The sequence below is a fragment of the Anguilla anguilla genome, chromosome 13, assembly GCF_013347855.1.
Source record: "Anguilla anguilla isolate fAngAng1 chromosome 13, fAngAng1.pri, whole genome shotgun sequence".
Taxonomy (NCBI): domain Eukaryota; kingdom Metazoa; phylum Chordata; class Actinopteri; order Anguilliformes; family Anguillidae; genus Anguilla; species Anguilla anguilla.
In genome coordinates this window covers 24,936,265-24,960,609 of record NC_049213.1, presented here as the reverse complement: position 1 = coordinate 24,960,609, position 24,345 = coordinate 24,936,265, and the positions used below count along the sequence as shown (strand labels likewise).

Sequence of the window (24,345 nt, the reverse complement as noted above, 5' to 3'; positions counted from 1 at the left end):
AGTAATGTTTCAGACATTCGGAACTCACAGTGCAGCTGTGTGGTCTTTTCACTGTCTCTCAGACCTCCCCACTCAATCATAAGACAGATGTGTGTGTGTGTGTGTGTGTGTGTGCGTGTGCGTGTGCGTGTGTGTATTTTGGACTGAGAGACTGTTGCACCCTTGATAGTGACCATATCAGTGATATCAGAGCGACGGCTATACAAATAAAAAAGAAGCACTCGCATAAGATCTGGGCAATTATTCAAGTGCTTTATGATGCGTATGTTCACTGGATGGACAGGAGTGGGGGCTTTTATGAAGTGCATGTTTCTGAGGTGTGTGTCTGCTGTAACCTGTAAAGCATATAACCTGCAGTGTTTGAATTTTAATTTCACTGAATGACTTTACCATCATTTTCTCACAGGTAGAGGACACTTCTACTTCTACTGAATTTTTACCTTTTCATCAATTACTTCCATCGAGCTGTTTTATTTAAATACTCATGAAAGATTAATTAGTCTAATAATTGATACTAGGAGCAGTTGTTGAAAGCAATGATTAGTTCACTGAAATTGAACAGTTAAGATTTCGGTCTCCTCTGTTTCAAACCTATGAACAGCCACTGTTGTAGATACACACACCACCCAGTAAACATCAGATATAAAAGCAGTCTGGAATGTTTGATTATTTTAAGACATTTAACAGTTTCCTATAACATTAGTTTTATCTGTGATAAAGACCTGTTATCTGTTTGAAAGCAAAAGATTGTAAACATCAGTGTTTGCATTGGATTCAACTGGTTTATTTGTTTAAAAAACCATACTGGCAGGAATAGTGGCATTCCAAAATGCATGAATCATGGTCTAACCAGGCTTTTGTACTGTTCACTTTGTATGGGCAAGAGATTATGGTTTGGGTTTAAGCAGTCTAGCAGATATAACTCACCTTTATTTTGACTGTGGCCTGGTGTCGTCGCATCCTTCAACGGTGCCTTTTCCTATCCCAGCTCTATCCTGAGCAGTGTTTCAGACCTTAGCTTAGACCATCCTCTCTTCCTTTCAGGGACCTGGGATTGTTTCTCTGTCACAGGAAGCAGACACACAATGCTACTGGACGCTCAGTGGCCATTTCAGACCCTCGTGGTTCTGACGATATGGGCCCTGGGATCTCAGTGTGACACTCTCTCCACTCCACGCGTCTTCCTCTCCTTCAAAGGTAAGGAACATCCTGCATGCATTACACCTCTGAGAGTTTTCTGACTTTTGGAGATTGGGGAGAGCTGGTGAACCCCTTTTTCTTGTTTCTGGGCTGACATACGTCAGCCTCCCCAATGGAGGGGATTTAGGTCCATTTACTGCCATTCCAGCTTGTCCTGTGGTTGGTGGACCATCATGATGATTAATCATCAAATTGCCAGTTCATGCGGGTTCTGTGCATGAACTGGCAATTTGGTGATTAATAAGTGGTCAGATCTGGCATCCGATAAGCACTTCTGAGGAAGTTATGGAGAGACAGTGTTCATGTTTCACCACGGCCCTTTCCTAACAAACAGAAAGAAATCATGCGGCTCTAATTCACTTCCCCTCAAACATCCTGTCTATGGAGATTTCCGACAGCTGTTTTCACTCCAGTACGTAGTAAGAGTGACTGAAAACAACAACATAAAAAAAACCCACGAAAAAAAAACAAATCAAATCTACAATGAAGGCAACAGTTTGTTGAGTGATGCCGTCCCTGCATGTGCTTGCTTATTTGCTTTAGTATCACTGCAATCATTCAGAGGCCAGTAATTCCCAGATCAAAAACTTTTCTTTTTTTTTGCTGAAAAACAGAGGCTGTGGGGGGTGGGGAGGAATAGCCTTTGACTCAGGACCACATTACATGTCTTTACATTCATTTTTGCTGCCTCTTATCCAGAGCGACTTATAAAAAGCACAGAAATACACAAGTGCGCTCAAGTATGTTAACAGCAGCTGCACTCAGAAAAGGAGCAGTAACAGTAACTCATCTAGAGTCTAGAATGTACAATCAGCTGTACTGTCAGAATGCTGAGCTATCCTGCATGCATGTTCAAGTAACTTGGCAGCATAGCTAGAATGAAAAAAGTAGGAATATTGGCTATATATATAGTATATATCCTAAATGTTCCTACTTCTTTTTAAAAAAATCTGCTTTCTTCAATTGTTCCATTAAATAACTGAATTAAAATAAATTTCCTGCTTTGGCCAAATTGAAATTCAGTTAACCCCAGCTGATACACAGCGCTCTAACAAATACATCTTTCCAAGTTTTTAGGAATAGTTGTTACCCCTGGTAGTGGAATGTGGTTCGGCAGCATTGTGTGGCTTGTGCTATGGCAGTTGTATGGATTAGCCAGGGAGCATCAGAGTATGGAGAGAGTAGGGATTAAGGAAAAAGCAAATTGCCTGGATCGTCAGAGCAGAGCGATGTTCCCCTTAGCCTGTCCTCCTGTGGTGAGATCAGACCTGCGATTAGCAATTGCAGTCAAGGGGACAGCAAATGCTTGTGTTTGCTTTGCTCTACATTCCCAGAGCTGGAGAGCAGGAGTTGACTTCATTAAGAAGGCAACTGCAGCTCGCTATTATAGGCTTTTTCCTTTTTTTTTCTTTTCTTTAATCAAGTCGGATTTAACACTTCACTTGGTACAAATCCAGAGCTTGCCATTTATTTCCTCTTTTTTCAATATGGCCTCAAAAGTTTATTTTCTTTCTCTATTTACTCCCCCCCCCCCCCCCAAATCTCCGGCACTTTGAAATGTATTTTATGTGTGTTCTGTGTGTGTCTATGTGCGTGCATGTGCATGTGCGTGTGTGTGTGTGTGTGCATGTGCGTGTGTGTGTGTGTGTATGCATGTGTGTGTGTGTGCAACGTGTCTCCACTGCCCCTTGGATCTGTCACTTCCTTTCGGGTCAGATCACCTTGTGCATTAAAAGCTGATCATATAGAAAAGCAGGCTGAGTGCTCAAAATAAAAAAATAAAAATTAAATAGGGAAACCTTGCTTTGCCATAAATGACTGGTAATCCTCAGTGTTTCTCGTGAGAGTAATGAAATGCAAAGAGACTGATCCCAGGGTCATTTTAATTCCATTTTAGTCTGTAGTCATGTATTTTTTGTAATCTGGTTTAATGCAGGAGCAGGGAGTGTACTGACACAACATGAAGTGGTTTAGTTTGAACATGAAATGTCTTTACTTTTGTCGGATTATTGCATTCTGTATGTTAGGTGTGAACAGAAAGCCAGCCTTCTGAAGCAGCAAACCCACATGAGGAGTTAAGAAAGTGTTGTTGTCTGCATAAACAGCATTACATCAGCAAAATTCTTTCTTTATACTTACCTGTTTGGTTGCTTTCTTAGCAGAGTGAAATTGAACATTCTGCTGGTTCTACATCCATAATCCTCAAGTATTAATCATTATGTTTTTATTATTTTTATTTCCAGTTTAATGGGTTTTAGAGTTCCTGGTTATTCCTGTATTTGCATTATAACTTCACTGTTATCTGTGGCTGGATGGCAACCTTCACTCCTTATATTATCATGTTTTAACATTACACTCATGTTAAAGGCATGGTTTATTCCCCATTGGCCAGAAACTTGTCATATGATTATTTTATGAACCATGGCCTCTAGTGTCTGCAATTAGCTTCAGCTAGAATATCTCTATTTGGGGTGCAGCCAGAGAGGTATTAGCTAAAGTTCGGTGTTCGATGGTCACAACCTACCCCCAACAACAAAAGCGCTGCTGGCCTTTTCCGCTCTTTTTCAGATTTTAATGAGAATGCATGTCCTGCTTCTATTGGCTGACCCTGGAATTCAGACGTGATTTCCTTGTGCACACACAGACGTTCTTTATTTGAAAATGTGCATACGATATGTTAATGCTGGTGCCGCTAATTAAATTCTAATGAGAAACGTGGTGGCGGTATCCTCTCAGCAATAGCATGAGTCGAGTCGAGTTGATCTGTCGCTCCACGCAAAGGTCAAAACCTTGACCTCTTAAAGCATATGCACTTGTGTTTGCCATTAAAATGGACCTGGCTCTTCCTAATGAACCTGGCCCACTCCAGTGGCAGAGTCAATGAGTGTTGTTTGTGTTCTTCAGTCTGAGTCTCCCTCCTCAAGGTTTTCACACTGATCCTTGCATCCTTGCCTCTTTCTTTGAAAAATGAGTGAAGCACATAGCAACTGTAAAACTCCAGCCTACAGGCAAATGTGAAGATATGTGTGTCGATGCCTTGGGGGGAGATATTATGAAGAACTTTATTCATTCATTGAAATAATTGCACAATCTATTTTGTTCTCTTATCATGTTGCTGTTTGGATGCGCTTTCTCAGGCAATGTAGTTTCAGGTATTCCTCAAATAAATGATGAAATACCCTTACAGTATTGGAGTGGTTTTGGAAACCAGCTTTTGTATTTTTTTTTTTTTTAATGTTATTCCTATTTCTTTAATGACTGCAAACACCACTATTGAGCACCCAATGAAATTGTGTAATCTGCACAATGCTTTTCAGCATCTGACTTGCATTCTGCATGATTGCTGTTGTTCTGTAGTGCAAAGGGTTGTGATAATTTGCTGTCAGTTTTATGGCTGCAAACTGGATCTAGACAGGTACAGAGAAGCGTGCATGATCAATATCAACCACAGCATATACTGCCAATGAGCATATTTGAGGAGCGTATATACAAATATACAAGGCAAGAGACCTGCCAGTGGACTTTGGCCAGGCTTATCTCTGTCATCACACCCAGCTGGTGTAGAAAAAAGAAGACTTTGACAGGAAAGTCAGAAGTGAAAGTTGATTGGCTGGGAGAGTTCTAGTAGGAATAGCCAGTGAGGGTGAAAAAAGGCTCAGACTCAGAAGGAAGGGGGTGTGAAAGGAGACCCTGTGGAGAATCGATTACTTGGAGGATCTGGTGAGGACTTAGCTGGCAGTGACCCGAGAGAGGAAAGTCCACTTTTTCCATTAAAACAGAACCTGACCTGGGTTAATCACACAGTCTGAAGGCGTCCGAAACCTCAGCCAGAACCAGCAGGGATTAAAGTTGAATGAGGAACCCATTATGGGTTTCATGGCTTTCATTAGATGTACTTTCTGCCTATGACTCTTGGGTGTATGCTGGAGCCAATGGTAGATCTTTTTCTTCTGTCAGTACAGATTGTGCTTCCCCCTTCTATCCAGCCAAATAGCAAAAGGATATTTTCACAATATTATTTCAGATTTAGATTTTTGTCATGGAGCTGTGGCACAGAGCAGAGTGCACCGCATTTGGAACACACTTCTACATCAGCAGCGAAAGCCAGATCTGAATTCAGAGGGATTGTGAAGGGGCTGTGATCCCTGCATCCGTATGTGACCAGCTATGTAAATGTTTACATGCAAGCCTCCATGTAAACTCCTTTAGAGATGCCATCGGCTTTATGTGTGTCACACTGCAGATTATTTCTCTTCCTCAACATCGTAAACACGCCCGTTGTAAATGAGTGCGCACCGGATAAAAAGAAAGAAAGAGAATACAGAGAAAATAAAGAATGCCTTGAGAAGCCATTACTCAGCCGTTTGAACAGAAAAGTCTGAACATGTTGTTTTAATCTTACATTTTGCCATATTGTGGCTCAGCTGCTGGAATGCTTGCCTGAACACAAACCATGGCCAGAGAGGGCCCTTTTTATGATTGCAGTTCAAATTGGTATTAATGTCAACGCACCCACACGCTTTGTAACAGGCAGAATTCATTTCTCTTAGCAGTGCAATCATGTAAAGCCGGCTCATTTTTGCTTCTTCTTTCCCTCGTTAGGCCAAAAGAGTCCTGTTTTCTTTTATTGGGTGTGAAAGGTTAAAAATGTTCTCGCTCTACACTAAAAAAGAATTTTTTAAAAACTCCTTCACCAAGGTAATACGGTTTATGGGGCAGCAGTGCCCTTAGAAATGACCCAGGATTCAGAAGCTGTTAGAACTAGCCTTGATCTATATCAGCTCTGATAAGGCAGTGTGTGTATATCTGTGAGAAGCAAACAAGTTTCCTCATGATTAATAAACTCAAAGAAGCCGCCTTCAGTATGACACTGTAAAGACAGAGGTTGACTTTCCACTCCACCCCCTCCTCCCTCCCTCCCACCACCACAGCCTCCTGCATTGGTCTCTGGCGGTATCTGTATGCTGTGTTTCAAATGACTGGAGACATATTGATTTATTTGTGCTCCACGTTGGTATCAGCTGTTTTCTCAAGGCCCCGGTGCATAGGACAGAACACGAGGGACATATTTGAAAAGCAGGGGAAAGTGTAAAGCCAATGAATGTATAGTGAGTGATTGTATGCAGGTGTCGGTTAAATGTTGCTTCTTGTTTGCCAGCCAGTTGTATTGGGTCTGTTTTAACAGTGCAATCAGTTGCTTTCACAGCCTACTGGCTGAGGGTTTAAATTAAATAAACTTGTAAGATAATGTAACATAACATAATATTAATGTGTGTGTATACATTTTAGGGTATTCAGTGTTGACTAGTGTAAATAAACAAATTTTTTTATTAAAATTGAATATGAAGAGCAAGTTGAGGATAACCTGACAATGGATTTATGGAGTGAATTTTTGTTTATGAAGAACATTCAAGTTCAGGTTAGTAATAATTAATCTGTCTGTGTGGGCTCTCTGTCACTTCATTCAGCCACAGATGCTAAATGTGGAATGGCTTGTTTCTGAGCTGCAGGTGGGACTACACTATGTTGTGGGAATGCTCAGGAAGACCCTTTTAAAGTGCCATGGCATCACATCAGATTATCTCCTGCTTGAAAATGAGGGATGCTGACAGAGGCCAAATCCACTGGGAGAGCTGAGAATGTGGGTCACCATTATCGCCATATCCGTGCACTACTGCAGCATTGGGCGTATCCCAGGGCAACATGGCTCCGCCTCCTCTTTAGGCAGAGAAGTGCCCCACCCTTCCATCCTGCACACGTCTGTCCTCTCGCAGTGCAGTGAGCGTCCAGCATCTATTTTTGTCCTCTGGCTAAAACACACACTATTTTTGGTGTGGGGTTAGGACCACCTCTTGGAGTAACAGGGTGTTATGGAGAGGGAGAGCCCTGTTATGTTGAAATGGTTTAATATGTATCCGATCACTTAGTAGTGTTTTTTCTCATTTTTATTTATTTGAGGTTTAGCTACATACTGAGACTTCTTGTATTAAAGGATAAAAAAGAATTGAATAGGTACTATTCAAGGAAGTGACCTTTCACCATCTAGGGGTTTAATGAAGCATTTCTTTGCAAGCATTGTTGTTTCTTTGCAAGTCATTGGGTTCTTTTCTCAATGAAGGTTTGAGTTGCTTGATGATTGTGTGAATGAGTGTGTGAGTAAGTGAGTGAAGCATGCTGCCAGTTACAGGGCTGTCTCCCCTAGTTACAGGTAAAAGTGTGTGTCCTAGCCATTTGGAGGTTTTGGAGTATAAATGTAAATCATCTTCGAGTATATCCTCAGTGCTGGCCTATTGCAGTCATAGCTTGCTTAAATGGCGCCCTCTCACACAAAGAATCTACTATTCACTGACTTCTCAGGAGAGGACACATTAGAGAACAGGCCAATTCTCGTGGCGTCCACTTTATTACTGGTTACCCATTATCCACGCTTGAACTTCACAGAAATGTGATTCTTGCAAATGTACATAGTTGTTTGAATTATTGTAACCTATATTTTCAGAGATATTTCAGTGGCACAGAGAAAATGTCTTGTGCTTTTTCTCCATCTGGGTATGTTTTACATCACTTACATGTGGTGCAGCAAGATTTTATGTTTACATTTTTTTATTGCACTCGTACTGTACCTACAAAGTTCTCTCTAATGAACTGGTCCTGGAATGTAGCCCTATGTTGAGTTTTCCTCTTTACCAAATGTGAAAGTGAACCAACAAAGACAGAAAGTAGAAAGAGGTACGGTGTGTTCGCTGGTGATAAGAATATATTTCTGTGTATGGTTCAAGGAGGGAGAGAACATGTGTGGGAGTTTTTTTTTTTTTTTTCAAAGCTCAGAACTCCTGATAATCAAGCAGAATAAAGTCCTCTCCAACCCCTATGTCCCATTGGGGTTCTAGGTTCTAACAGTGCTTGTTTCAACCGTACTGATACCAGAGCTTGAGCTAAGTGCCTTGGGTTGACCCAGTCAACCAAGTGATACCCTGCTGTCAATGGGAGGCCGAAATGTCAGACATGGGACTCCGGTGAGAAACGACAACCAACACCAGTCTGCCTGAGTGGATTGAGGTTACCCTCGCCAGCCAGGCCAAACCTCCCATGCAGGACAAACCTGAGAAAGGTGTGCCAGGCCCAGAGGGGAACTCTGTGTCAGAGCGCTCCATTCTCTCAGTGACCTGCAACAGAAAGCAAGTGCAGGGCCAAGGGCACCCCTGACAATCAGTTTGTATCCCAGGATCTCCTTGTGATTCGATAATGAGGGTCACATGATATGAGCTTCTCCATTACTCTGGTTCTATATCTCACCCTTACTCTTACCTCTACCCTTACCATTACTTTCTCTCTCTTTGTATGTCTGTCTGTCTGTCTCTCTCTATCATTGGAGCATTACAGGCTTTTGTTCTCTTACTGTAAACCTGAGATAATATGACAGGAAATTAGTCTGACACCAAGTTTGCCTGTGACTCACACACTAGTTTGATCTAACAGTATATTAGATTGTGAAAAACATGTCTGCTCTTGGAAGTGAAGGTATATTTAAGTACAGTACTTAACCTGGGCAAAAGAAGAAGGGAGTGGTGGCTGAATATTTGGACGCCTAGCCCTTAACACTTGTTAAAGCGGCAGTGTATTTGCATGTGGTGGATGGTAAACGGTTCAGGTCCATGCAGTTGTATCAAGCAGTGAGACTGAGAGAGAGCATATTCCAAATCCACCCAATACCTCAGGATCAATTGGCATGATCAAAATATATTTGTTTTTCCAACTGTCAGGGGCACCCTGACTGCTGACCATCACAGCGTTCGCAAGGCTCACTCACTGTATACCTAACTGAACAGGACCGAGCCCAGATAGACGCTGTCTTTTTGATGGGGGCTGTGTGGGAGGACGAGGGGGTGTTGAACGAACATCTAGCTGAGTCACACATGAGGGTGGCATTACAGTGTATGTCCCAAACACCACAGTATTCTAACATCTCTGCACAGCTTTCCCACAAAAGTACCCCTAAAGTATGCATTGCTACAACAATGTAATTTTCCATCTGTGTCGGCTCCAGTCTTACCTCCTGTGCTGTCAGTCTGTGGTAAATCATTCCCACTTGGCCCACTCTGAAGTTTCTTTTTTCCCCCACTTTTAAACACTAGTGCCACAGTGGGAACACTGGAACACTGGTTTTCATGTGCTCAAGAATCAAAATTTTTTGTATTAGAGAAATGTCTTTAGTTGTTTCTGCAAGATGGGGCCTCAAACTTTTGTTCGCATAAGTCGAATAGCAGCTCATAAGCCCTGTGAAGAAATCTGTAAAGTTCTGAAGTCATGTGGGTGGTCCAGCCCTTAATTTCATTGTTGGAGTCTGAGAGAACATAGGTTTGGGTAGATCCTGGTGGGGAGGTGGGGTTTTGTGGGGTTAAAGTTCACACTTGCTTTTCTTACAGCTGTTGCAATCAGTACAGCTGGACACGCTCTGCTGAGAGAGACAGACAAAGGAAAGGAATGAGACAATATTACTCGGACTAAAGTTTTCTCAAGCTCTAAATGATGCATTGCAGTGATAATGCCATGGCATGCTCTTGTTAATGTTCTCCCTATGTTGTCATTTCCTGTCCCCATTCCATGACATCACTTTCCATTTCCCCATTTCGCTGTGCACTGCAATGGTGGGAAAGACAGCTGTGCAGTTGCATGCTGCCGTATCACAGAATGTCTCCCAGATAAAAAGGACACTCACCATGTCCTGCTCCACCAGTGACAGTGTGCAGTCTACATACATTTGGCTAACTGGTGCCTTTAATCATGGAGCAACTCTTTGATTCCCCCCTCTGAAGGGCTAGCAGAGAAAGCAAAGGAGCAGGAGCAGAATTCACTCTACTCTATTTCAGCTCACGCAGGAAGTGGGCTGTTTAAGAAGGATGCCCTTCGGTCAGACTTTCACCTGTGGATGTCCGCTGGCATTAGGTTTCCATCGCTGTCAGAGCCTCATGTTGATGGAAATTGAGAACACCCCTGTAGGAAATAGCTACGGTCTCCACTGTTGTCTGTCTCATCTTTCACGTCAGTGTTGTTGCATCTGTTGCAAATGACCATGAAGGAACATTCCATCCAGTGATCATGAATCACAATTTTTTTTTAACAGGACAGAAAACATATTTTTTACCCGTATGACAGAACAGTCATATGGGTAAAATAAATTTATATAAATATAATCTAATTTTACCTGTATTTATCACATCAACAACTTTGCAGGGTATGACAGCCACCATAGTTGATAGCCCATGCCATTTACCCTGGATTTGCTTATTTACAAACAGAGCTTTTGCAAAGGTTTGGTTTCTCTCTTATGGATGATTCTGGAAAACCATTGCCATTACCCATAAGCAGGCTTGGAAGACAGCAGGAGTACCCGGTCCTTTCTCTCACCCCACCTTTCCTTTATTTCTGTTTTTCACATTCACTCAAACTCAGATTCTTAGTTTCAATACTGACTCGCATTCACCTGTCTTTTAATGGAAGAAATACCCTTTTTGCTTGATGGTTTAACAGCGCTTTCACCTCTAATCGCATGCTCATTTTATTTATTTATTTCAGAGAATACAGTAAAGTCTCCTGGCTGGAGGACTTAGGAACTGGAGAGTTGTCTTTACCTGTGTCCAGAGTTCATTTTGGTTCATGCTGTAGCAATCTGACTATCTTGATAGAGTACCAGTGAGGGATGCCATGTTTACAGCTTCCCTATGGAGCAGTTACCATGCTCACAGGAAGGAAACTCATTTTATTCTGTTGTCCCTACTCTGACTGTGACACCCCTTGTAGATCATAGTTATTATTGTGGTTTTCCCCCTTAAGACACTTTTCCTTTCAGCAGCGGTAAGTTCCTTGATGAATGGCCCATTGCTTGTGCTCTCTCTCTCTCTCTCTCTCTCTCTCTCTCTCTCTCTCTATTCTCTCTCTCCCTCTCTCTCTCTCTCTCTATTCTCTTTCTTCCTCATTCTCTCAGTCATATAAGAAGGGGCAAAACATTTACTGAAAAAAAGGGAAAAACCATGATTTGTGGCCATCAGACTGGTTTACTGGTTTATTTTGTAGCCTCAGACTCTCTGAGTCTTCACAGGGGCAGTAAAGCAGTGTAGTGGGGTGTGCGTATTTGTTTGTGGTGTGGTTTCTAGTGTAGTGGGGTAACATGTTCCCGACAAAGAAGGTCCTCATCCTTGGCGTGATGCATGCACCCTGATTCCCATGACTGCATATAGCACACTTCATTCTCTCAAAGCAGACCAGTCCTGTCAAACAGGTGTAGCGGCTTGCCATCGCAGACAGCCGTCTGGTACAGATGTCAGCAAGTTCTTCTCTTGAATCCTTCTTTTCAGAGTGACACTTCAAAGGGATATCCTGTACGTTTTAGAGGCTTTGTGCTCCGCCAAAGTACGGCAACAAAAACAATTGTGCGAAAAAATAATAACTGACACCAGTGGCTTTGTGAAGCATATCCGTGTGTCCGTGTGCTTATTAGCAGGGCCTGTCAAACTGAGTGAACTTTCTTAGATGTAATGCTCTTCTGCTAGAAGAGTTAAGTGCCAAGTAGAATAGTAACCCTGACAGATTACAGGATGCAATTATGAGTGAGTCAATTCTAACTCATTGAGATCTCTCCAGTGTGAGGCTGAGGACATCACATTGGCCTCTCAGGTTCACGCACTGACTGCTGGCAGTTATCTGATGGCCTGGAGATGAAGTTTGATTGAAGGAATGATTAATTAGGGTTAATCACCTCAAGAGTTGTTTTTGTAAGAGTTAGGAATGCTGGGGGAATTAAATAGTGCGCTTGGAGTTGTAAGTGTCATTAGCTGGCTTGGCTATCGGAGGGCTGCAAGGCTGAAGAGCTCTGCAGGAATGCTGGGAAAAGACCACTTGTAGTCATGGTGACTCGGAGGACTTTTAGGAGATGCTTGTCTGAACCGTAATCTTAAGTGTCGCTTTGTCTTGTCATTGACTTGTGCTTCTTTCCTTCATTAGCATGATGGGGTGTAACAAAAGTGGACCACTAACAGACTGGGGTCTCTTTCATAATGGAATCACAATGAGACCAGGAAGGATTTCCTTAAAGCTGTCTTTTCTAGCCTCTTCATTTTATCCTCATAAACGTAAAGAAAATCAGTCCCTCTCACCTCTCCATGAAAAGGAAAAAGAGCATATTTTGAGGGGCATCTTTTTGATGGCTGAACTGTTATGTTTGGCCTGGCTGTAGTGGTAGTTCTCATCTTTTGCTGTTAATTATTTGTCACAGAGTGGACTGCTCATTCTGTTGGAAGCTGAGAAAAACGCTTGAGCTCTTTGGCTAGACGGTATTTCCTGAAGTCACAGGGGTCAGCTCTCATCCTTTCCTCTCCTCACATGTACTGAGTTCTGTACATTTCACCGAGGCCATCTGCTAATGTTACTTTGGCTAGTGTTGGTTAGCCATTACTCTGAATGAAATGGTTTAAAGGTTATGGCGTGTGTGCGTGCGTGAGTGCGTCCATCGGTCCGTCAGTCCATCTGTGCGTGGGGGGCATGTGTGTGGATTATCATGTGAGAACCATAATAAGAGTGGTACACACAAAATAAACAAGTGCACAAGCATGCACACACTCATACATACAGACAGAAGGACACACATGCCCTCTGCCCTCCAGATGAGCTTGCGGTGTGGGAGTTCTCTCCAGAAAGGTCACTGCGCGAGGTGTGACCCGCGGGTGAAATTTGGAGGAGTGGGGTCAAGGGCAGCATCCCTTGTGTTTATCCAGCCTGCCGTCGTTTATTACCCTCTGCCTGTCAGCTCTGGATTCAGTTTCTGCAGCCGGTGACCCATACAGCCACTCTGACAACATTTGGACAGTTTGCAGGGGAGAGGCCTTGTCCCGTGGCTAGTCCGACCAATGTCTGGGTTCCAGAAAAGGGGGAAGAGGGGTGCGAAGGGGGCTGTGGTCACTCGAGTGGGGGAGAAGGAGGAGCGTGTTCTGAGAGAATGGTTATGCGCAGCGCTCTCTCTCTCTCCATTAAGGACTATGTTCTGTAGTAAAGCAAGGCCACGCACTCTGTCATTCTCGGTGTGGTTTACATATAGCATTCTGCTGACCCTGTGTGCAACAGTACAGGGTGTCAGATGTGTGTCGGCAGGGAGGGTAAAGAGGCAGTGGCTCCTAGACCTGCTATCCGCAGGAGATGGGAAGTGCAGGGCGCATGGGTGTTGGATTTCGGGGGGCTACTGTATACACCAGTCGGGCCCTGGTTCTCATCACCTTCACCGCATGTCTGAAGGAGAGTATGAAACTTTGGTGAATAACCAGCCTGTCAATGACAGTGATATCCCAGTACTGATCATTACACTGGAGCCAGAATATTTTGGAAATGATTGTGAACTTTAGTCCTATTCTCTTTTAACCATAATTTCCTTTTACAGCTAGGGCTCAACATGCAGCCAAAATGTGAAAAATGCACAAAAACAGAATCATTAAATTGGGTGGACACGCTTTTTGTGAGCAATAATCCTTTAGGGATTAAACACGTAATGTATTTATTCCAGTGGACCCAAACTTAAATGCTATAATAAAATGCTTGCGCCCTCTGCAAGCGATAAACAATATGAATAGTCAAAAATGTACTCTTTGGTGGTGGACCTACTTGTATAAGCATTCGGATAGACTTTCATGCATTCAGATTTAAATAATGTATTTATGAAGGCGTAGCTATTGTTTCTTTTAACACTCTCTTTTCTACCTGCCCAGACCCAGTCCTTTCTAAGAAAAGGAAGAAAGTATGACGGAGCTATGTGCCGAGCGGGGAAATGGAGAGCAGCCGTGCGCGGCTTGATGCAGCTTTTGAAGCATTGTGTTTCGCTCGCTCTGCTGTTTCACTGTCCTGGACGTTTGTGTGAGTCGGCGGAGTAGGTGTTAATAGTTACCGTAGGAGATGAGCCTCTCATGAGCGTCTATTGATGTGATGCCAGGCCCCCCCCCCCAACCCTCCTCCCTACTCCAACCCCTCCACCCCCCCCCACCCCCCCCCCCCCGCACCCCAAGCCTGTTTTTGTTTGCAAGCCCATCTCTTCAGCCTTTCTCAAGAGCTGCCTCCAGTTGGGGGGTGTGAAAGGGGACCCGTAGCGTGCATTCCTGTTGTTGTCAGTGTCGCCTCCGCACTCCTCCCTCTCTGGGGGCTCTATGGCTCAATACCAGCGGGGCGTTTGTGTGGGTTAGCCCTTCATTCACAAACTTCATTCACATTCTGAGAGACCCGGGGGCGGGCGCAAAACTGGCATAAGGCGTTTGTCAATGAATGCCTCCTCAGCACACAGATGTCTGTTTATATTGTTGCATACCACACCATGGGTCACGGCACCTAATGGGAAAATATATAAACGTTTACTAGCGTAGCTGCCTACCAGTGTAAAACAAAATGTAGAACTTTTGATTGCTAAGCAACACTTGGAGCTAAAGTGAGGCTCTTGTTTGCAGTTTCCCTCTTGGCTGCATTTGCCATGTCAACATCAAGTCCTCTGTTACAATTTAAAAAATGTGTGGATTACAAATGCAAGTGGGGACAGCTAGCTGTTATTTACAAGAGTTGGGCAATGGTATGACGTAATGCACTGTAGGAGAGAGCTTTTCAGTAGACATTAAGGTCAATAGACCTTTCTTTTTTAACCTGGCAGAGCAGTCTGTTTATGTATTTCAGCGAAAGATAATTTGTGATAACGCATTTCATTCTTTATCATACTCAGTGAGCTGTTTTTATGATATCAGGTTGCCAGGTTATAATTCTGAACATCATCTCCCCCCCGTCGATGTCTTGTGGTCCGAGACTCAGGGGGCTCTGCCATTGGGAAACCATTATTTATAACAATGGCGGAGCAGAGGTCACCCGTCCATGGCTGTGAATTCTGCAGGGATTGTGTTTCAGAGTGACAGGGGAAAATCCTCTTAGATAGTCAGGGCACTGTGGAGCCAGGCTTTAGGGCCCACTTGGGGCCCCTGCTACCAAAGTAGGGGCAAATAAATATGCTTCTCCATATGCATGCAGGAAGTCTGTTCAAATACATGTTGACATGCACTCTCATGCATGCGTGCATGTGCCTGTGCACCTGTACCAAAGAAATGAGCTTCCTGTTCTGGGATCAGAGATCAGGGGAAAACAGCATCCAAGGTACCAAGAAAACCTGCACTTTTCCAAAAGTTCATCCAGAATTTGTCTTGTTTTGCAAATATTTATTATGCAGAGGGTGGGGGTGAACTTAATGAAGTCTCTGTTTAACTTCCTAACTTGGCTGCTTGCTTCTTCCTTAGCCTTTGAATTGGGTTAATGAATATTTTATTGCTGCTTTACTGTGTTTAGCATGGTGATGATATTTCATTTGTCCCCGGAGGGGCATCCCGCCGCGTTTCCCAGGACATCAGCGAGGCCCTTTTGCCTTTCTGTGGGAAGACAAGCAGGTTCAGAGCACATAGAGAGAGGGGGAGAAGGCGAGAAAGAGAAACTGGGAGAGAGAGACAGAGAGAGAGGGTTGTGATTTCACACTCCCACTCCTCGGCACCTCTGTTCGGCCCCAAGGCCAGGCCGCAGACCCCTCAGTGGAGATACAGTGAGGATCAGGTTTCAGGTTTTTGGTCTTATCTTGAGGCAGAGAGACAGAGAAAGATTGCAAGACAGAGTTGAGAGAGAGGGAGAGAGAGAGGGAGCAATGGAGAGAAAACTATCGGCTGGACATGAAAAAAAGACCATAAACCATTCCTCTGGATATGTTAGCGTGTCCTCCGGTGGACCAGATGATTCCTCTCTGTGTGCTGCTGTAGGTTTGCAAAGCCTTCAACAGGCATGGCTCTGTATCTTTATCACCGCTTTCCTTGAGAGAGGAACTGTAATTCTGCCTGCAGTGGAATGATGTAGTGTGGCCGTGGTAACCAGCGGCAGTTTACATGGCCGTGAGTGAGTGAACGGAGCTTGTTCCACGGCGGCGGTTAGAGGGAGATGTTTTATAGGAGTCGCGCATGCCCTGCTGCCTGTTGGCGGGCCTCCGGTGTGAGAAATGGCTTTTTAATGGCGCCCTTTAACAGAAATAAGGCAGGGCACATAAAACAAACCCTGGGGATTTTTCAAGGGAGGAAGGAGTGGTAGAAAACAAACACCTCTTCCTGTTTTCAATCTTAATGCAGCGTTGAATAAATCAAGCCTATCGGAACTAATTGGCGGTTGAGCGATAATTGATGATGTGTAGAGTTATTGTGAGTTAATGACGCGATGGGGGGGATGCTTGCACGATGGAATTAACCCCTTAAAGCCCACGCTGATGCTAGGCAGGTTTGTTGCAATGCCAGATCATGTTTGTTTGTTGTCAATGATCTTAAATAATTGCGATTCCAAGCGAACATATGTGATTTCATATATTGATTACACATATTAATTCCATCGGATATCTGAAGGTTAATTAACAATAGGACTGCTATGTCTGGAAACCGATTTGTCCCTGGAAATGCTGGTGAAAGGTGTGTTCCTGAAAGTAATGCTTTGGGAGATTTAATAAATCACAATGTAAGTAAACTAAACAAAGTCCAGCAGTGGTCAAAAGATTTAAAAAAAACTCAATTTTAGCTGTTGACCATTTTCTTCTGAAAAATGAAATGTACCAAACCTCCTAAAGGCTATCCCTCGGTCACACAAAAGCAATATTAAACCTGGCTGTTGGATCCCTTGGTGGAATCAAGTTTACGATAGTATTCATTTATTTTTTGTCATTTTCTTCTTTAAAAGTATATATTTTTGGTCCTGCGGCTGTGCCACTGGGATTCTAGCATTACCTTTCTTTTTCAATCTCAAGGTTATTTCAGCTCTTGGCAAGCATCAGCGCAGCAAAACGGTCCTGCAGGGCTCCTCGTGATCAGCCCTCTCTCCGCACTCATCATGCTGCTCCGATCGACTCCTGCTGCTACATTTAATCAGTACCACACGGGGTGGGTGAGGGGTTGTGAGGCTGTGACCTGTCACTCACATACCTCCCCACACACACACGCACATGCGTGCGCACACACAGATACGCACACTCACACAGGCAGACACACACACACCTACACACACACACACATATGCACGAGTGCACACACTCACGCACACAGGCACACGCACACACACACACACACACACACATATAGGGTCTTCACAGTGCCAGCTTGTAACAGCATACTATGCCTCATGCCCATTGACATTGCATAGTACCTCAGTGGCATTATGACCGAGCGAGAGTCTGATAAAAAGGCTTTGGATTCTAATAAAATGTTTTAGCACTTAGGGGTCCCTTTAATTAACCCAGCAGCTAACAATTTTTCTCTTTTTACGGTACTTTGTTTCTTCTTCAGAAGAAAAAAGCGCTGCATGTGGGCACAATATTTCTGTGTGGCTTGAGCACCGGACTAGGGTTTATCACAGTGTGTTCTTTTCTATTTGTTATCCTAGATAACCAGAACCTGCTGCAGACCATTCATTAGTGTCTTTATCTATCCACTCAACAGTGAGACAGTTAATCGATGAAAGATCATTGAGTTGTGCTTCCAAGCGTGGGATTCAAGCTCTTCATCATCACATTCGTATTAGTTCCCTGTCTGGATAAGTTTCTTATTTCTACTTGTGAAAGCTTGGCAATTTATTTTCTGAATTTGTTGCTTCGTGTGTTTAGTATATTTGAATTACATCTCACCTAGTTTCGTTAAATACCATGGACTAAGCTTTGTGTTATTTTCAGGTGCCTATGTGCATTAGTGAGGCATTTGTAAGAGAAAACGTTGGAAAGTCTGGTTTAAAGACAAAATATACTGGCGCTACAGTCTGTTTCATAAGATAATGGGAGAAATTTTCCCATATTTATCATCCTGCACCAGACGGAGTGAAACAGGGTCACTATTTTATTATTTTTTTTGTAAAGGTCTCTGGTTACAGGCATTCGGCAGCCATTAAACTATTTACTGTTCAGTCGGCATGGGACTGAGTTCAGTCAGATTTCAACTGATGTCTGAAGCCGAAGAGGCAGGCCCAAGGCTCAGACTCGACTGCTTTCAGATGGGGTCCTAACAGTCACCTGTTTAGAATGGATAGAATGAGAGATATGAATGGCCCAGTAACTCAGTTAAATTAAATGCTTTGTCCCTTAATGTCTTTTCTAACATGGCCGATACAGACAGTGTAATCCCAGTTTGCTGGTATGGTGTGCAATAAGCATATTCTCTGGACGCCTTGGTGCTGTGTGACATTAATGTTATCCCAATAGTATTGTGAATAAATACGCAATCTATGCTTGTTGAAAGTAATCTAAGGTTAATGCCAAAACTGTTTCACTTTGGCTGCAAAATAAGCTTTTAGTTGAGATTTTCTCACTGTTGACAATGGAGATGGAAGGATGTATTATGGTGAAAACATTAAGGGTTTTGAAATGCATATAATTAAGAAATGTAAACAGGGTTTATGTTGTGTAATTTACTCAACCATGGCTTTTTTTCCTGCAAATTTCTTGTCACACCCTTGTACAATACATTCCAGTGCAAAACTCATAGCTCCATGGATTATGTACTGCCATGAAGTTCATGTTGAGACTAAATCCCACTGTAATTAATTTCAGCTTGATGTAAAACTGAAAGCATTTCTGCATTAGTTTGATTGACTGTGAATCATGCAATTCACTCAAGTCTTAAAATGGAGATTTCACATCCTCTTACATTGTATAAGGGGGAAGTGAAAAAGTATTTGCCCCAGGTAATTTTCAGTGAGTGAGTTGAAATTTGTTCAGTTTTGACTTGTCTGGTATAATTACTGTGGCGATATACAGTGTGTGTATATATATATATAGCGAGAGAGAGAGGGTGAATGAGTGTCTTGTGAGATTAGCTATTTATCTATCTATAGATACAGTGACCTCCATAATGTTTGGTACAAAGACATTTTTCTTGATTTGGCTCTGTGCTTTTATTAAAGGGTTATATATATATATATAAATATAATTTAATTAAATTAAATATTAAATATGGGCTTCAATATCTCCAGAGCTGTGGGTGCTTTTGTTTTGTTGCAGTCAAGATACCAGCACTTTCGAAACATGCAAACAAAAACAAACAAACATAACATATTGATGTTCCCTGTCCAAATCAGATGAGCAAAGCATGACCACCAGATACAGAGATTAGAGCGAGTAGCTTTCCTTCGAGGGCGATATGACATACAGCAGAAACAGCTGTGGAGCATACGGAAAGGTGAGTTTTAATCTGATATCGGGCCTTTGCGGAAGGCTCAGGTGTTGATTTGCACGCAGGCATCGTGCGATAAGGTGCAGTTAGCATCCGGCTGGCATGGCAGTTGCGGCAGCCCCGCCCCACCCTGCCCTGCTCACCTCATTTCTGGCTGCCAAGAGGCCGGATCTCTCTGACACCTCCTCTCTCACACATTGAGCTGATAAATCGGATTATGGGAGTTTCACTCTAAATGCCCTTCTTCATCGAAACTTGTCAGAGCCCATCCCATGCAGGCGTGTTGACACTACTCAGTCTGTTACCAAAGAGGTGGAAGGTCGCAGACAGACCTGTATTTTCCTTTCTGAATATGTTTTCTTCCCTTCTTTTTGTGAGCTAAGTTTCAGATTGGCCAGTCATATACATTGGCCCATTCCATTTCCCATGCCTCTCTTCAGTAATTGTATAATGCACGATAAATGGTAATCAATGGGTTCAAATGAGCCTTTACTGGAAAGCTGTGGGCTTGAAACCAAGACCAAGCTATGCCATGTAGTTCCAGTCATGCCGTACAGTGGTTAGGCTTTGTCTCAAGAGAGGAACCATTCTTGCTGGTACATTCATTATTGATCTGCCAGATCCACCTTATGTGTTATTTTAATTAGTTAATCTTAATAAAGGTCTGATTCACTTTTCATAGTTCTATAACAGGAGCATACATTACTGACTGAATGTGTAAATTTAGACATAGGCCTTTGCAGCATCAGAGCCCCTCTTCACCCCTCACCCATTAGATCTGACCAGGAAAGCGTGTTGCGGAAAATGAGATTAGCGTCCAGGGACCATGGTGTAGATGGGGGACGATGGCTTTTCCATGTTATCCCTCCTAGCTGTTTTAACTGGGTCCATTCAGCTGTGTAATATTCCACCATGCTTTCATGAGCCCTGTGCCCACAAACACAAAGAGAGGGAGAAGGAGGGGGAGAAGGAGGGGGAGGGAGGGAGAGAGAAAAAATTTCAGGGAGAATTTCAGAGTTGTTATTAATAGTTGTATTAATGTTGTATCAATGTACTTTCTGCGGTCGTACAAATACACATTTGTCATACCAATGAAGCTGGTTGAAAATGAAAATTGGGAAGGGAGAGAGAAGCTAAATAAGAGAAAATAAAGAAAAGCTGGTAGCTTTTACCTTGTCTTAGTCTGGCCCTGGCCCTGTCACTGTTGCAGTGAAACACACACCAACAAATTTCATTTTATTAAATGCCTCATTACTACACTTTGAGACAGGCTAGTCGTGACCTGCAGCCTGTTGCTCCAGTATGACAGTTCAGAAATACGCTAGTTTGATTGTAAATTCCGAATGAGTTAGGGGCGCCGTAGAGTTAAGATACAACTTATAATTTACACATACTGTGCTCCCTACGAGGTATAAAGTCATTCCTAAAAAAAAGCCAGTGACATAGTGCTGTGATTTGAAAGACTGGAAAACTTGGTGGACCTGGAGAGTACAACTGAGCGTAGTATAGGCTACATTGGCAGCGCATTCCCCTCCAACAAAATCAGTAGGTGTGGGATGCGCTCCCTACTCTGAATCACCACATTTACATTACGAATAATGATTTCCGCAATTTAGATTGGTGTTGTCAGTACACACTTTAATCAATGGAATTTGCATCATTTGAGACTACACTTGTTTGCAAACAAGATAACATGACCATGATAATTGTCTGTTGAAAATGTATGACTTGGCAGTAAAATTACATTTGCATGTGGTTAGCTCTGCCATGCTTTAACAACTCTGGTAAGAGCATTAAGGAACGCAATGCCTGCAGGGTAAACACTCACTTTTAAGCCAGAACTTACTTTCTTCATTATTGAGGGAGCATTGGAGGACCGAACAGCCGCTACCCCTTGTTTAAATTTTGCTCACACAGTTGTGGGACAACTCTTGTACAAGATTTTGTGAACGTGCAAAATCAGTGTTAAAGTGTAGCCAAAGTATTAGTGTGCAGACAGAGTGATTAGGAGGTGAATTGGGACCAGGTCCACAAATCACAATAGATTTGCATTCTGATGTTGATTGGCACTAGCTTTTTCCTTTTCACCAAGCTCAGATACAGAAAAAAACCGGCCTTTTCTCAGTACAGGAATAAGCTCCACAGTAAATGATAACAGGGGTTCTATTCTAATAAGCATAACTTTATTTCATACCAAGCCAATGAGCAATAAATATCGCACAACTGTAGTGAAGGCAGTCCAAAATACATCCACTAAAGTCACATAACGAATCACCAGCTGGAATAGATGCTAGTTGTTGAGGTAGATAATATGTTAAATAATGATAATTTGACTTGCATAACTTGCAACGGATCAATGTACACGACAATGTTTGGTTTATGGAACCATTTACAGTCGACCTAGTTAAGCTGTAGCGCAAGTATCCACGGTGCAACTGAACAAAGACAGCTTAAGTTTAAAACTAACTAGTTACAACTGAACATTTAGTGTTGACTTCACACCCTAACTTACGTTATACTGGTGCAACAGGTTGCTAATTGGAACTCCCACCACACCCTCCCCTCTCACTTTGTTTTTTTGCAGAAATGGTCATAAAAACCACATTTAGTTTTTCCAAGGAAGTCTGTGTGAGAGCTGAGGTTCATTACATTCCAAGATAAAAATGATACTTCTCCATTTCAGATAAGCCTGATTTCAACATCAAGTCCTCCTCTAGGGTCCATGTGTTGCTGGAGCTGGACATTTTTTATAATACCAGTATGGGGCTCTGGACTTTGACAGTAAATAAAGAAGGAATTATTAATGTTGTTTGTGCAATTTCGTGGCAATGAAAGTACCAACCATTGCAAGCCTTGTTGCTATATATATTCGGATGTTTTTGAGTAGATTGTGGAGAGCTTATTTCCTTTTGGCACTGTGTGGTGTCGACATTGACTGCCTTACCTGAAGGAGCCAGGGTTACTGGTTGGCTAAATGCTCAAATCTGTGCTTTATTACCGTAACCTGAGTGCAGGGAAGAGTGCAAGTAGAAGGGAGTTTCCTGCAGGCCCAGGATGAGGAGGTCTGTGGCAGGGTTCCAGCTGAGATATGGATCTCAGCTTGGCATGGTGATCTTGTGTGCATCTCGAGCGTAATGCACCTTCTCAGGCTACAGCCAAAAACCCAATTACCTGGAAAGGCAAATGTTTGCTGATAGTTATTGGCTCACTCATACCAGTGCCCCTGTTTTCCAACCCCTTTCCCTGTCTGCTTCGCTTTGACAGTGCATTGATCGATATCTCTCTCTCTCTTTCTCTCTCTCTCTCTCACACACACACACACGCGCGCGCATACACATGCATTCATACCAAGTTTGTCCTTCATGCATGGCGGCTCCATAGAAGTTTCTGTCCATTTATCCTACTCAAGCACAGCTGTCTGTGGCCTACTTGTTCTCTGCTGATTCCAGCACATCTCTCCCTCTCTCTGACACCATATTGGAAATAGCTGGGTTTTCCATCCATTTCTTTTTATTTTCTCCCCTCAAGCATGTCAGTCACTGTTCAGGACACTGGGGTCAGAGGCAATGAAGGTTGGGGGGGTACAAGGTCGTGGAGTAGGATGTCCCTCCTGTCCATCAAACCTGAAAAGGATCAGCCAAACGTAGTGCTGGCTGCAATGAAATAGAAATGTCCGTGTTAGGGAGGGTCCAGCCACTCAGTCACAGTGTTGCCCAACCATAAAGGGACCAGGCTCACTGACAGATAGTAATCCACTGCACTGCCAGATCGCTTGCCTGCTACCCCGTTTATTAGCACTAGTTTAGCAGTGGTGAGAGGTGAAAGGGGAGATGAGTATGGCTGCAGGACACACAACTCTAATGGGGCTGGAGATAATCAATATAATGTATTTATACTCTTCATGAGTGTATTTATATGGATTTTTCATCATGGATTTGGAACGTTTCGATGAGGAAGTTGAGAGCTGGAGACTGTGGATAGATTGACCCTTGTGGCTCAGTAAGGATCATGCTCTGGATTGCCAGACGACTGCTCAGGCCAGAGTTTGATTCAATTAGAGCTGCTATTCCCCCAGAGACAGCTGTGGGTTTTAAGATGGCTGATGTGGGTGACCACCGTGGTTGTCCAGGTCAGAGATCTTAGGCCTGCACGAGGGGAACCACAGCAGTACAGCCTTCAGGGCTGACTGTGGAAGCAGCCAGTCCTCCGTGTCTATGTGGTTTCAGTCTGTTAATGAAGGAGGCCTCTGAATTGAAGTGGAATCATCCAGAGGAAATCAGCTTGAGTCTGAGACCAGAAGTTAGAGTACAGTACCCAGTGATGGCCTGTGCTGTGTGGGTAGACCCTTACGAAAAATCAGAACTCCGCATGTGAATTAAAATATTCACGTGTGAAAAGAAAATGTCACATGGGAAAATGTTTTTTTTCACATGCAAATAAAAAATTTCCACATATGAAAAGGAAATGGGTCACATTGAGTCATTTGCTTCTTCACATTTTCACATTCAACTACAATTTTCACATGAGGGAAAAAAAACGTGACTTGAAATTGCATTGGCTACCTTTTTCTGCTCTCATCTCATCAAGTGGGATTGTTTATATAGTTTGCCTGTATACTCTTCACATGTTGGGTGTTCACATGTTGTTTTTTACACTTGACTTCTGATTTTTTGTTAGGGGAGTTAGAGTCTCAACCCAAATGTAAAATAAAAAGTGGTGCTTTCATATGTTCCCCACCTTTCCCTTATTCACGACCAACCCTGTCTGTTCAGTGACATTTGAGTGCAGGAATGGAGATTAATTTTCCATGACTCTATATAACACTTTTGCAACACTTTTTCCAGTTGTTAAATGTTCTTCCTTATGGGTCATGTGATTTCCTTGTTCTGGAAAAATAGTT

At 43.0% G+C, this 24,345-nt stretch overlaps 1 protein-coding gene across 2 annotated transcripts in view; it reads left to right on the top strand.

Annotated features, from left to right (window-relative positions):
- The window catches only part of LOC118210921 (semaphorin-3F-like), a 77,158-nt gene that overhangs the window by 5,059 nt on the left and 47,754 nt on the right, over positions 1–24,345 (top strand). For both annotated transcript variants that reach the window (XM_035387431.1, XM_035387429.1), the window contains exon 2: positions 1,045–1,197. In XM_035387431.1, the coding sequence (XP_035243322.1) occupies positions 1,086–1,197 (112 nt within the window). In that variant the 5' untranslated portion in view covers positions 1,045–1,085. The remainder of the gene's footprint in view (positions 1–1,044; positions 1,198–24,345) is intronic.